This window comes from Myxine glutinosa, chromosome 5 (genome assembly GCF_964187855.1).
Source record: "Myxine glutinosa chromosome 5, kmMyxGlut1.1, whole genome shotgun sequence".
NCBI lineage: Eukaryota > Metazoa > Chordata > Myxini > Myxiniformes > Myxinidae > Myxine > Myxine glutinosa.
The window spans coordinates 69,054,698-69,069,429 of record NC_136265.1 but is presented as its reverse complement, the minus strand read 5'-3'; the positions used below and the strand labels follow the sequence as shown (position 1 = coordinate 69,069,429).

At 43.9% G+C, this 14,732-nt stretch overlaps 1 protein-coding gene across 1 annotated transcript in view; it reads left to right on the top strand.

Annotated features, from left to right (window-relative positions):
• The first annotated feature begins 804 nt into the window (after positions 1–804).
• The window catches only part of LOC137427469 (delta-type opioid receptor-like), a 50,860-nt gene continuing 36,932 nt past the window's right edge, over positions 805–14,732 (top strand). Inside the window, exon 1 of the mRNA XM_068116994.2 lies at positions 805–1,079. Coding sequence (XP_067973095.2) covers positions 925–1,079 — 155 coding nt within the window. The 5' untranslated portion in view covers positions 805–924. The remainder of the gene's footprint in view (positions 1,080–14,732) is intronic.

Here is a 14,732-nt window from a genome sequence, read left to right as displayed (position 1 = left end):
TACAATCAGTGCCCACAGTAAGGGTTAAAATCAGTGCCCACAGTGAGGGTTACAATCAGTACCCACAGTAAAGGTTACTATCAGTACCCACAGTAAAGGTTACAATCAGTGCCCACAGTAAGGGTTAAAATCAGTGCCCACAGTAAGGGTTAAAATCTGTGCCCACAGTGAGGGTTAAAATCAGTGCCCACAGTAAGGGTTACAATCAGTGCCCACAGTAAGGGTTAAAATCAGTGCCCACAGTGAGGGTTACAATCAGTACCCACAGTAAAGGTTAAATTCAGTACCCACAGTAAAGGTTAAAATCAGTGCCCACAGTGAGAGTTACAATCAGTACCCACAGTAAAGGTTACTATCAGTACCCACAGTAAGGGTTAAAATCAGTGCCCACAGTAAGGGTTAAAATCAGTGCCCACAGTAAGGGTTAAAATCAGTGCCCACAGTAAGGGTTACAATCAGTGCCCACAGTAAGGGATAAAATCAGTGCCCACAGTAAGGGTTAAAATCTGTGCCCACAGTAATGGTTACAATCAGTACCCACAGTAAAGGTTACAGTCAGTACCCACAGTAAAGGTTACAGTCAGTACCCACAGTAAAGGTGACAGTCAGTACCCACAGTAAAGGTTACAATCAGTACCAGTTGTCCTAGTTCAGACTGTTTCCCACGTTCTCTTTTTAGTGGGCTCCGCCTCTGTGCGCGTGGCGAGAGGGTGTGTGTGTGATCAATCCCCTATGCCTGTTGCAGGCGATAATTGCCCGCGATCTTTTCGGAGCGCTTGAAAGAACACGTGCGAACGAGTCTTAGTATTCATCAGATTCTTTCGAGAAGTCGACACGTCACAAAACGTCACGCAGACGAACCTTTCGTTCCGATCGTACCTTTAATACCCGGAGGGCTGCACCTGAAATGCGCTGAATGCAGACATGGCTCGGAACGACGGAGTGGCGGACTGTGTACCACCGAATGTGACGACCCTACAGTCCACGTCGCTCATTCCCATCGTTGTGACGACCGTGTACTCGGTGGTTTGCCTGCTCGGCTTGGTGGGAAACGTCTTGGTGATTTACGTCATCCTCAGGTGCGTGCGCCGCGCTCACCGCACCCAGGTGCACACCATGGGGTGTGTGCACGCACAGTCGTCACGGTGTCAGAACAGTGGGTGAAATGAACAGGACGATGATCCAGGTGTGCTTACCTCCGTGGGAAACGAGAAGCTGACGTTTCGGGTGGTAACGCAACGTTGTACCTTTTGCTGCGACGAAGGTTGAACGTCCGAAACGCGGGGCTTCGACTTCTTGCCATGGCAATTAGCACACCTGGACCACCGTCCAGCTGATTCCATCCATTGTGCGTATCAAGGGTTCGGTGTGGGTTTTACGCACTAAACGTCAGAGTGTGAATTATTGCTTCAACGTGTGCGCATCTTTAGCTTCAACGACTGTCTTTAGGTTACCGATGCGAGTCTGGGTTCAAAACGCGCGAGCCTTTTAGGTTCAAGACGCACAAACCTTTTGGGTTCAAGACGCACGAACCTTTTAGGTTCAAGACACACGAGCCTTTTAGGTTCAAGACGCACAAACATTTTGGGTTCAACACGCACGAGCCTTTTAGGTTCAAGACACTCGAGCCTTTTAGGTTCAAGACGCACAAACCTTTGAGGTTCAAGACGCACAAACCTTTTGGGTTCACGACACACGAGCCTTTTGGGTTCAAGGTGCACAACCCTTTTTGGTTGAACGTGCATGACCATTTTGGTTTCAAGACGCACGACCCTTTTGGGTTGAAGGAAAATTACCTTGCTCTGCATTGGAAAAGTCATATTCGTCTTTCATTTCTGGTACCTTTGCTTATATGTTTTTTGTTCATTCTTTGTTGCTTTCCTGGCACTAATAATTCTCACATATTCAGTATTTATATTATTTCTGAATGTGTAAACAACAACAAGAGTAACTTCGCTATATTTTTTTGCAAACAAAGACACACAAATATTTTCGGTTTAATACGCATGACATTATGGGTTCAAGACGCACGAAGGCATGCAGTTCTTTTGGGTTCAAGTTGCGCGAACCTTTTGGGTTCAAGATGCGCAAACATTTTGGGTTCAAGATGTGCGGACCTTTTGGATTCAAGATCCTCAAACCTTTTAGATTCAAGACGCATGAACATTATGGGTTCAAGACGCACAAACCTTTTGGGTTCAAGATGCACAAACCTTTTAGGTTCAAGACGCATGAACATTATGGGTTCAAGACGCATGAACATTATGGGTTCAAGACGCACGATGGCATGCAGGTCTTTTGGGTTCAGGATGCGCGAGCCTTTTAGGTTCAAGGTGCACTACCATTTTAGGTTCAATACGCGTGAGCCTTTTGGGTTCAAGACCCACGAGCCTTTTGGGTTCGAGGCGCACTACCATTTTGGGTTCAAGACCCACGAGCCTTTTGGGTTCGAGGCGCACTACCATTTTGGGTTCAAGACTCGCAAGCCTTTTGGGGTCAAGACGCACAAACCTTTTGGGTTCAAGACGCACGAGCCTTTTAGGTTCAAGACACACAAACCTTTTGGGTTCAAGGTGCACGACCCTTTTGGGTTCAAGACGCACGAGCCTTTTCGGTTCAAGACTCACAAACCTTTTGGGTTAAAGGTGCATGACTATTTTGGGTTCAACATGCACGGCCCTTTTGGGTTCAAGACGCACGGCCCTTTTGGGTTCAAGGCGCACGAGCCTTTTGTGGTTCGAGCCACACGAGCCTTTTGTGTTTGAGACGCATGAGCCATTTGGGTTCAAGGCGCACGAGCCTTTTGGGTTTAAGGCACACTACCATTTTGGGTTCAAGATGCGCGAGGCTTTTGGGTTCAAGACACACGAGCGTTTTGTGTTTAGAGACACATGAGCCGTTTGGGTTGAAGACACACAACCATTGTGGATTCAAGATGCGTGAGCATTTTGGGTTCAAGGTGCACTACCATTTTGGGTTCAAGATGCACGAGTCTTTTGGGTTCAAGACGCACGAGCCTTTTGTGTTCGAGACAAACGAGGCTTTTGGATTCAAGGTGCACAACCATTTTGGGTTCAAGACGCACGAGCCTTTTGTGTTTGAGACGATGAGCCTTTTTGGTTCAAGACGCACTACCATTTTGGATTCAAGATGCGTGAGCCTTTTGGGCTGAAGATGCTCGAATCTTTTGGGATGAAGATGCATGAGCCTTTTGGGCTGAAGACGCACAAGCCTTTTGGTTTCAAAACGCACGAACCTTTTGGAGTGAAGATGCACGAGCCTTTTGGGCTAAAGAAGCACGAGCCTTTTGGGTTCAAAACGCATGAACCTTTTGGGGTGAAGACGCACAAGCCTTTTGGGCTGAATACGCACGAGGCTTTTGGGTTCAAAACACACGGACCTTTTGGGTTGAAGACACACAAAGGCATGCAGGTGTTTTGGGTTCAAGGTGCGTGAGCCTTTTGGGTTCAAGGTGCATGAGCCTTTTGGGTTCAAGCCACGCAAGCCTTTTGGGTTCAAAGTGCACATAATATATTCTAACTTTAATCTGAGCTATCTTTCTTCTGAATCAATCATGGCTACTTCTACTACCTCACTACGAGTCTTGTCTACCAATGGTGCAAAACCCCTGTGTTTTACAATAATCGAGACAATCTCCAGTTTCTCATACTGGGTGTCACACAAATCCCCATATTATCAGCAACAGCCGATAAATCTTCCTTACGTGATAGTTCTACATATTGTCCTGATAATTCATTCCTATCCACAAATTATTTGGCATTGAATCCTTTATCAGCAATGGAGTGCAACAGCAGTAGCCAGTTACAGAATAGTAGAGTTCCAAAATCCCGGACGAGCCCCCAATTTGTTGCGACAGGCAAAAATGCCAAGCAAAACCAAAGTCCAGCACTGATTTAATTATGGCTTTCAGCAACGAAATACATATGTACAAAGCAAATAACAAAATAACATTTGAATATGGGTTTCAGCACCAATATATATATATAACACTGAAATTTAGCTCAGGTGCCTCCCATTTCTCTTGATCATCTTTGAGATGTTTCCACACCTTTATTGGAGTCCACCAGTGGTAAATTCAATTGATTGGACATGATTTGGAAAGGCACACACCTGTCCATATAAGGTCTCACAGCTGGCAATGCATATCAGAGCAGAAACCAAGCCATGATGTAGAAGGAACTGTCTGCAGAGCTCAGAGACAGGATTGTGTCGAGGCACAGATCTGGGGAAGCCTACAAAAAAAATTCTGCTGCATTGAAGGTTCCCAAGAGCACAGTGGCCTCCATAATTCTTAAATGGAAGAAGTTTGGAACAACCAGGACTCTTCCTAGAGCTGGCCGCCCGGCCAAACTGAGCAATTGGGGGAGAAGGGCCTTGGTAAGAGAGGTGACCAAGAACCCGATGGTCACTCTGGCTGAGCTCCAGAGATCCTGTGTGGAGATGGGAGAAACTTACAGAAGGACAACCATCACTGCAACACTCCACCGATCTGGGTTTTGTGGCAGAGTGGCAAGACGGAAGCCAAACAGTTCAATCTTGGTTTCATCAGACCACAGAATCTTGTTTCTCAGTCTGAGAGTCCTTTAGGTGCTTTTTTGCAAACTCCGGGCGGGCTTTCATGTGTCTTTCACACACACACACACACACACACACACACACACACACACACACACACACACACACACACACACACACACACACACACACACACACACACACACACACAATGGAGCTTTGGCCTGTATAAGTGTGCCAAGTGCACCTTCATACAAAATAGACCAAAAAAGCAGACAACATAAAAATTGACACAAATACAACAAGACAGGAACTAGAAAAGGAAACATCATACAAATACCTCGGGGTAGAAAAGGGCTACCAAATATGTCACAAACAAATGCGCAAAACAATCACCAAAGAATACCTGTGTAGAAAAAGGCCGATGCTGAAAACATACCTTTATCCAAGGAACAAAATGAAAGCCATAAACCAGCTCACAATACCAGTATTCCAGTGCAGGTGCAGAATGATAAACTCGCCACAATCAGAAATCAATAAACTGGACATCAAAACAAGGAAACGTCTCACCATCCACAAAATGTTTTACAAAAATCAATGCATCCAGAGAATGTACCTGCTGAGATGAGAAGGAGGTAGCGGCCTGATGGAGTTCATCAAAGTGCAAAGAATGACAACTGGAGGATTGGCTAAATACGTGAAAAGTGCAACAAACTACCGAATCCAATTTCGAAGCAAACACAAAGACATCAAACCAGAAAAGGTATCCCTAACCGACCTAGCAAAAAAATTCCAAAGACAGGTGCAAATGGAAGATGTCATACAAGAAACGAAAATGAGTCCAACCCCAAAAATTGAAAAAAAAGAAGAAAGAAAAATATAACACGAACTAGATGGTATTCATAGAATACTTACCCGACGAGGTCAACTTGGTGCGAGCCAACTGTTCTGTTTTTGAACATTTTTTTTCTTTGATCCAATATGGCTGCCAGACCACGTGAGCGATTACATCATAAAGTTATATTCTCTAAAATAATTGTTGCATAGATCACGCTCAATACATTTCAAACTGAACAGACTAAGCATTGTCCCTGTCGAATGATGACGTCATAATTAAGGCACCAATGACATCGTCGTTAACGACACTTATTCCCCAGGCGGAGTTCTTTACAATGAGCCACATTTCAATTTTTCCATGGAGCGGTTTTGGAGATATAGAGGTGCAAGGTTTTTCGTTCTTTTCCAATATGGCACCTGGACCACGTGACCTATGACGTCATAATTATCATTAAAATGTTCTACAGGAGGAAGCACTCCGATAGTGAAATTTTCGTTTCAATTGGACCAATAATTAATTGCAGAGAAAAAATTCATACTGATCGAAACAAGCATTGTACTTGTCGAATTATGATGTCATAATTAAGGTACTGATGACATCATCACGTATCTTATTCCCCATGGGGAGTACTTGATAGCGAGCCATGTTTCAATTTTTTCCATGGAGCGGTTTCGGAAATAGAGGTGCGACGTTTTTGGATTTTTTCCATGATGGCGCCTGTACCACGTGACCTATGATGTCATAATTATAATTGAAAAATTCTACAGGAGGAGGCATTCCTATGGTACAAATTTCCTGTCCATCGGACAAACAGATGCAGAAGAATTTTTTTTTTTTCATACTGATCAGATCAAGCGTTGCATTTGTCGAATTATGACGTCTAAATGAAGGCACCGATGGCATCATCATTAACATATCGTATTTTCCATGGGGAATACTTGACAATGAGCCCTGTTTCAACTTTTTCCATTGAGTGGTTTGGGAGATATAGAGGTGTAACATTTTTCCCAAGATGACGTCTGGACCACGTGACCTATGATGTCATAATTATAAATAAAAAAATTATACAGGCGGAGGTGCTCCTATGGTAAACTTTTGTGTCAATCGGACCAACGGTTGCCAAGAAAAAGAATTTTAAAAATGCAGACACGCCACACATACGTACGCAACCGAATGCCTAACCCTGCTTTTTGCTTCGTGAGCACAGGGTAATTATCAACAGATATACACCAACAACTGGGAAAATGATAAAAAATCAGGAAGGTATTTAAAAAAAAAAGAATTGGACAGATTGGGAGTAGACAAGGAAGGCTCTTTGGAATGGCTAAGAAGAGTTCAGCCCAACTGGGATGGAGAACGAATCATTATATTAATGCCCAAGGCCAAGGACACTACACCAATGGCTTTAAGAAAATGGTGGTACTGATGCAATCAGACAAGTGTAGGTTCAGAAGGTGGAAACAGAAACTACGAGCCACCTCCTATCAGGATGTAAAAAAGCTCATGTCAGAACAGTTTTACACCCAAAAACACAACAACGTATGTCGAGTACATCCAGCACATCTGTCAACAGCACATCCGCAAAAGTCTCAATATTTCAGTTCCAGAAAGCTTGTGGAAACATGAACCAAAAGCAATCGCTGAAAACAAGGAGGTAATGCTCACATACGACCGAATGATCCCTTCAAGCATGAACTTAGGAAACAAAGCATTGCGACCGGATATACAGTCACATGAAAAAGTAAGTACACCCCATGTAAAGTTTTGACTTTTTCAACATATTTCAACATACAGCTATTTGATGTTCATTTCAACAATATTGATAGATAAAGGTGATATAATATAACAAATATCATGAAACATTTACATTTTGTAGTCCATTGTATAATTTAAATAAACATAAATGCAAGTTTCGCATGTGGAAAAAGTAAGTACACCCCTACATTTATCACTACTTCAAATACCTAAAATTAGAATCAGGTGCACCAGCTCAGGTGCAAATGATTAGAACATCGTTAGAGAGGATCTTGGAGGATCCTGTCTTATTTAAACCTCAGACATTTAGTTTGGTTTGCTCTTTGTTGTTGAAGTGTGCAGCGTCACCATGCCTAGATCAAAAGAGCTCTCTGAGGCCTTCAGAAAGAAGGTTATAGATGCCTACGAATCTGGGAGGGGATTTAAAAAGATATCCAAACAATTTGAAATCAATCATTCGACTGTCCGGAAGATCATCTACAAGTGGAGAAGATTCCAAACAACTGCCAACTTGTTCAGGCCAGGCCGGCCCAGCAAGTTCAGCCCGAGAGCAGACTGCAAGATGCTGAAAGAAGTCTCCAAGAACCCCAGAATGTCATCACGGGACCAACAGGTAGCTCTTGCAACTCTTGATGACAAATTGCACGAGTCCACCATTAGAAAGAGGCTGCACAAATTTGATCTACATGGGAGGTGTGCCAGGAGGAAACCTTTGCTGTCCAGAAATAACATCAGGGCAAGACTAAAGTTTGCCAATGAACACCTAGGCAAAGACCAGCACTTCTGGAACAATGTGCTCTGGACAGATGAGTCAAAGATAGAGCTACTTGGCCACAGTACCAGAAGACATGTTTGGCGAAAACCAAAGACAGCATTTGACCACAAGAAGCTGATACCAACTGTAAAGCATGGTGGTGGAAATATTATGGTTTGGGGCAGCTTTGCTGCATCAGGGCCTGGGCAGCTCACCATCATAGAATCCACGATGAATTCTTCATTGTACCAGAGGGTGCTTGAGGATAATGTGAGGCCATCTGTCGGAAAGTTGAAGCTCAACCGAAGGTGGACCTTGCAATATGACAATGACCCTAAACATACCAGTAAAACCACCAAGGAATGGCTGAAAAGAAACAAATGGAGGGTTCTGGAATGGCCAAGTCAAAGCCCGGATCTAAATCCCATCGAGATGTTGTGGGGGGATTTGAAACGAGCTGTGCATGCACGAAACCCCTCAAACATCGCACAGCTGAAAGAATTCTGCATGGAGGAGTGGGCAAAAAATTCTCCCAGTCGATGTCAAAGACGGGGAGACAGTTATAAGAAATGCCTACTTGAGGTTGTTTCTGTCAAAGGGGGCAATACCACCTATTAGAGCCAAGGGTGTACTTACTTTTTCCACATGCGAAATTTGCATTTATGTTTATTTAAATTATACAATGGACTACAAAATGTAAATGTTTCATGATATTTGTTATATTATATCACCTTTATCTATCAATATTGTTGAAATGAAGATCAAATAGCTGTATGTTGAAATATGTTGAAAAAGTCAAAACTTTACATGGGGTGACCTTACTTTTTCACATGACTGTAGTCTGTAGTAGTTACAAAAGTTACAAAAAGAAAATAAGGTATTGCTAATTGAGGCGTCAGTACCCAGCGATTTTGGCCTTAATAATGCAGAAATCAAGAAAATGACCAAACATCAAAAACTCAAAAATGAAGTGAAAGAATCCTGGAAGCTGAAGAGCAACGAAATTGTACCAGTGATTATTGGAGCAATGGGAATAATAAAAAGAACCATCTTTGTGATAAAAAAAAATGATTACAGAGATCTTAAAAACCATCCCTGGGAATATTACTACTTACAAACAAATTGCAGTTGGAAGCTGTCCAAGACTCGGTGACGATCCTCAAAAGAGCACTCGGAAAAAACAACTTTGAGAATAAGAAAACTTCACAAACTGGTCCATGAATCATTCCTTACTTAAACTGAGGTGGATACTTTGAGACCTGCGAGGGCTTCGCTTCACCTTCTGAAATGCACATGTGGAGATAACAACCAATGAGACACACACACACACACACACACACACACACACACACACACACACACACACACACACACACACACACACACACACACACTCTTTTTGAAGGACAAGCATTATTCAAAGAAAGATGTAGGGATGGTTTCACATGTGTTACGGATTCGTCACTTCCGTTGTTGTGGCTTTCATCCACTGTAAACATTTTTGGTTGCATGTACTATTATTGTTATCGTTTAAGTGAAATGGAGATCTGTTTTCAAAAGGTAAAATAAATTAATGTTTTAAAAGAAACCGGAAACCGGATCGAAAGCCGGAAGAAGAGGAAGAAGAAGAGGAAAAAGAGGCAGAGCGAGTAAGGTCGGAGAAGGAGCCGAGCTACTTGGAGGTCCTGGGCAAACGCTGGCGAACGGGTGTCACGAGTGAACTTTGGGGTTTCCTGGGAAAGTGCTTCCTGCGACAGAGTTGTTATCACTGTGACAGATAAACCTGCATGACAGGTTTTGCAGTTGATTCCGAAGAAAATCATTGGAGTGCCGTTACGTCTCGAGAACGGACCGTTGGCCATTTTGCCTCGTGCTGGATTTTCGCATCGCTCCAGGTTTTTCACCTCGCTTCAACCATTTCACCGCATCGAGATGTTAACCTGGTGTGTGTGCATGTAACGTGGATTTTGAGTGTGAATTTGCAGTTCGCCGATTGGGAGCCGTTGAACGTCCATACCCGAAGGTGTGATTTCCCAGCCGCCTCTTGAGGACACTTTTGCCTATCTTTGGCAGTGTGACTGTCAACCGAGTGGGATTCTGGTCTCGATACAACATCATTCTGACGATCACTACAGCGTGGATTGACTTTGGTTTGAAGCTGGGACAGAGACATTGGGAATGTTATTTTCGCTCACTTGGAGCACATGAGTTATATTGTACGAAACTGATGGTACCATCATAGGAATGATATATTGGTTGTACAATTGATTAATATTGTTATTGTACTATTATTCTTGTGTGACCTTAATACAATACTTGTTTGTTGGTAACAATTGGTGTGGTTTCACCATTGATCTTTGACACATAGAATAACACATCTTTCTGCCGTGACTCCTCTCGAGGCTTGGAGGTACACCGTGACCGGGGTTTGGGAAGGAGCACGTAACAGAAATTGGGGGCCTCGTCCGGGATAGAATTCCCTAACATTCCCAAAATTCCCAAATTTGGAATTTTCTAACATTCCCAAATTTTTCAAAAAATTGGATTTTTTTTTTTTTGTGTGTGTGTGAAAGTTAACAGGTGCTAACTGATAGTCACCATGGTGTTTGATGCAGAAATGTTTGCGGCGTCCCCTAATGAGGCACAGTTCCAGGCGTTAAAAAGATCGGAACTCATGATATTGGCCAAATATTTTAACTTGGAGGTCCGAGTTAGTATGAAGAAAGCAGAGATGCAGACATTGGTGGTGGAGTCTCTCGTGGGACAAGGAATATGAAAAGAGGTAGCCTTGGATTGGTGACCCGAGGAAATAGGAAATGTGGAGCTCTGTAAAATGGAGATGCAACTGCAGAGCCAGGGAAGGTTAAAAGAGTTGGAATGGAAAGCCGAGGAAAGAAGAGCAAAGGAAAGAGCAGAACAGGAACGAGAACTCGAGGAAAGAAGAGCAGAGGAAAGAGCAGAGGAAAGGAGAGCTGAAAAGGAACTCGAGGAGCGAAGAGCCGAGGAAAGAGCAGAGGAAAGGAGAGCTGAAAGGGAGTTAAAGGAACGGGTCATGGAGTATCAGAAGGAACTTAAACTCAAGGAGCTGGAATTACTGGGAGAACGGAGAGAAGTAGTATCCATGCCGGCTAGTTCGACAACTAGTGAGAACTCTTGGGATGTTGGTAAGCATGTGAGGCTGGTTCCACCCTTCAATGAAAAGGTTGTAGCCAAGTTCTTTTTACATTTTGAGAAGGTGGCTCAAATGCTAAAATGGCCTGTGGGGTCCTGGACTATGTTAGTGCAAAGTGTTCTGGTGGGTAAAGCTCAAGATATATTTCCGGCTTTACCGATTGACCAATGTGCAGATTATGAGATAGTGAAAAAAGCCATTCTGAAAGCCTATGAATTGGTCCCTGAAGCTTACCGGCAAAAATTCCGGAACGCCAGGAACAGGGAGAGTGAGACCCATGTGGAGTTTTCCAGAATGAAGGAAACCATGTTTGATAGGTGGTGTGACTCGAAGGAGATTGGGAAAGACTTGAACCTGTTACGACAATTGATCTTGGTGGAGGAATTCAAACAGTGTGTCCACGTGGACATTAAAGTACATCTGGATGAGAAGAAAGTACCAGAGTTGTATGAGGCAACAACTGTGGCAGATGACTATGCTTTGACACACAGGATGGGGTTCCACAAACCTAACTTCTCGCCTAGAGTTAGCCAGGGGAGTTATGGAAAATCAGGTTCGGAGAACAAATTTTCATGGAGGCGGCCTAGAGAGGACTATGGGGACAAATCTGATACCGTGATTTTTAGGGATCAGAAGACTGCAGTTCCAAGACAAACCTATCTTCCGGGGGGCCCGAGGCACACCACGAGTTTTCCTCCGGGCCTACTTGCGCTTTTTGCAAGAAATCTGGGCATTTGATGTCCCAATATTACGCCCTGAAAAGGAAAAATCATGAGTGGAGTCAAACTAGTACAACTCCGAATGCATTGGCAAATGCGAGAAATCGTCCTTGGGGGACAGTGCCTTGTGAAGGTTCCCATGCCAAAGTTACGGCATCACAGAACGACCTTGTTCAAGAGGGTTACAAACCTTTTATTTCTGAGGGGTTTGTGTCACTGGATGGAGACTTAACGAACCAGAGACCTGTTAGGGTATTGAGAGACACAGGAGCACATCAATCTTTGATGCTTGAAGGCATTTTGCCATGTCAGAGAAGGTGGCAACTGGTGTTAGTGTTCTTTTACAGGGGGTTGGTGGCTATGTTAAAGCTCCTCTTCATGCCATCCATTTGAAGTCTGATTTGGTGTCAGGACCGGTCACTGTGGGGTTACAAGCCACTCTTCCTGTAGAGGGAATCTCTTTTGTTATCGGGAATGATTTGGCCGGTGGTCGAGTTTCTGGTAATCCAATGTTGGTTGAAAAGCCCAGTATGGAAAATAACACCGCACAGTTAGAGCAGGAGATTCCTGGTATCTTTCCATCCTGTGCAGTGACTCGTGCTATGGGTAGGAAGCGCTCTGAAGAGAAGGAGAAGGAAGGCGATGTGGATTTGGGTTCCTTAGAGGTATTGGAGGAAAATTCTGAAAGAGATAATAGGAAAGGGAGTGACATCAAGGAACCTAAGGAAAAGGTGGCATCTGGACCAAAAGAGGAAATGGAGTGTCCGTCGGAGACATCTGGGAACGAGGTTGAACAAACGTTGCTGGACCGAAAGAGACTTGTTGAAGAACACGAAGATTCGGAGCTCCGGAGTTTGATTGATAAAGCCGTCACAGAGGAAGAGGCTATGAAGATACCTGTTGGTTACTTCATGAAAGGGGAAATACTCATGAGAAAATGGAGACCACCGGAGGTGCCAGCAAATGATGAGTGGAAAGTTCATTACCAAATTGTGGTGCCACCGCCGTACCGGAAGGAGATATTGAGTTTGGCATATGAGACACCTTTGGCTGGGCACCTTGGAGTGAACAAGACATGTGACAGAATATTGGTTCATTTTTTCTGGCCAGGATTGCGACGTGATGTGGCAGAGTTCTGTAAATCTTGCCATTCTTGCCAGCTGGTGGGAAAACCTAATCAGAAAGTCCCATCCGCACCTTTAAAACCAATTCCAGCTTTTGAAGAGCCATTCAACCGTGTCATTGTTGACTGTGTAGGCCCTTTACCTCAAACTAAGGCTGGACATCAGTATTTGCTGACCATCATGTGTGCTTCCACAAGGTTCCCAGGGGCAGTGCCTCTTAGAAAAATTACTGCGGCAGTTATTGCAAAGGCCTTGATTAAATTTTTCACTTTGATCGGCCTACCTAAGGTCATCCAGTCTGATCAGAGTTCCAATTTCATGTCAACACTTTTTCAGCAAGTGGTACACCTGTTGGGAGTGGAACAAGTAAGATCAAGTACTTACCATCCCGAGAGCCAAGGGGCCTTGGAAAGGTTTCACCAGACATTGAAGAATATGATCAGAACGTATTGTTTTGAATGTGACAAGGATTGGGATGAAGGAATACCCTTATTGTTGTTTGCTACGAGGGAATCTGTTCAGGAGTCATTGGGATTCAGTCCTTTTGAACTTGTGTTTGGACACGCAGTTCGAGGACCATTGAAATTGGTGAAAGAACAGTGGCTACAGGAGGAGTCGCAGGCAACAGTGGTAGAGCATGTGTCAACGGTTAGGCACAGATTGGCAGAGGCTTGTGAAGTTGCGAGAAGAAACTTGAAAGTGACACAGGATAAAATGTAAGTGAGACATGACAAGAAATCTCAGATAAGAAATTTCAGTCCTGAGGACCGAGTGTTAGTGTTACTTCCTGTTCCAGGTCAGCCACTACAGGCTAGGTATTTTGGTCCCTATGCAATCGAAAGGAGGGTTAATGAAACAGATTACGTGGTGACAACTCCCGACCGACGGAAAAAGCGGCAGCTGTGTCATGTCAACCGACTGAAGAAATATTATGAGAGGAAGCCTGTGGAAAAAATGGTTCCTGTCTCACCTGTCGTGCCTGTAGCCGGGGTGCAAGAGAATACAGAGGTTGAGGCCGGTGTGAAGTTTGATAACTTTGATGACCAGGCTTGTCCCAGATTGACGAACACGGAAGTGTTGAGTCATTTAGATGAGAAATTAGGTCATTTGACGAGGGAACAGCAAGGACAACTATACAGCCTAATTTTTGAGTTTGCACATTTGTTCACAGATGTGCCTCGTCATACTGACTTGGTATATCATGATATTGAGGTGGGGGAAGCCACTCCTGTGAAGCAACACCCCTACCGCATGAATCCTGTGAAGCTGGAGTATCTGGAAGGCTGGAGTTCCAGTGAAGCTGGAAGGAAGTTCAGTAAATGTTGGAGAATGACATCATCGAACCAAGCAGCAGTGAATGGAGCTCACCATGTGTGTTGATTCCAAAACCCAATGGCAGTTTTCGCTGTTGTACTGATTTAAAACGGGTTAATGCAGTGACCAAGACCGACTCATATCCCATCCCGAGGATTGATGACTGTATTGATAGAATAGGCCCACCTAAATTTGTAACTAAATTTGACTTGCTGAAAGGGTATTGGCAGATTCCTCTTTCTGATAGAGCCAAGGAAATCTCGGCTTTAGTCACACCAAATGGGTTGTATCAGTACAAGGTTCTTCCCTTTGGATTGAAAAACGGGCCTGCTACATTTAAACGGCTGATTAATAAGCTTATTGCAGACCTTGAGGGGGTGGAGGCTTATCTGGATGATATCATCATCCACACCATGACCATGGAAGATCATATTGAACAAATTCATGCATTTTTCAAGAAACTGATCGAGGCAGGGTTGACCATCAACTTATCTAAGAGTCAGTTTGTAAAAGCACAGGT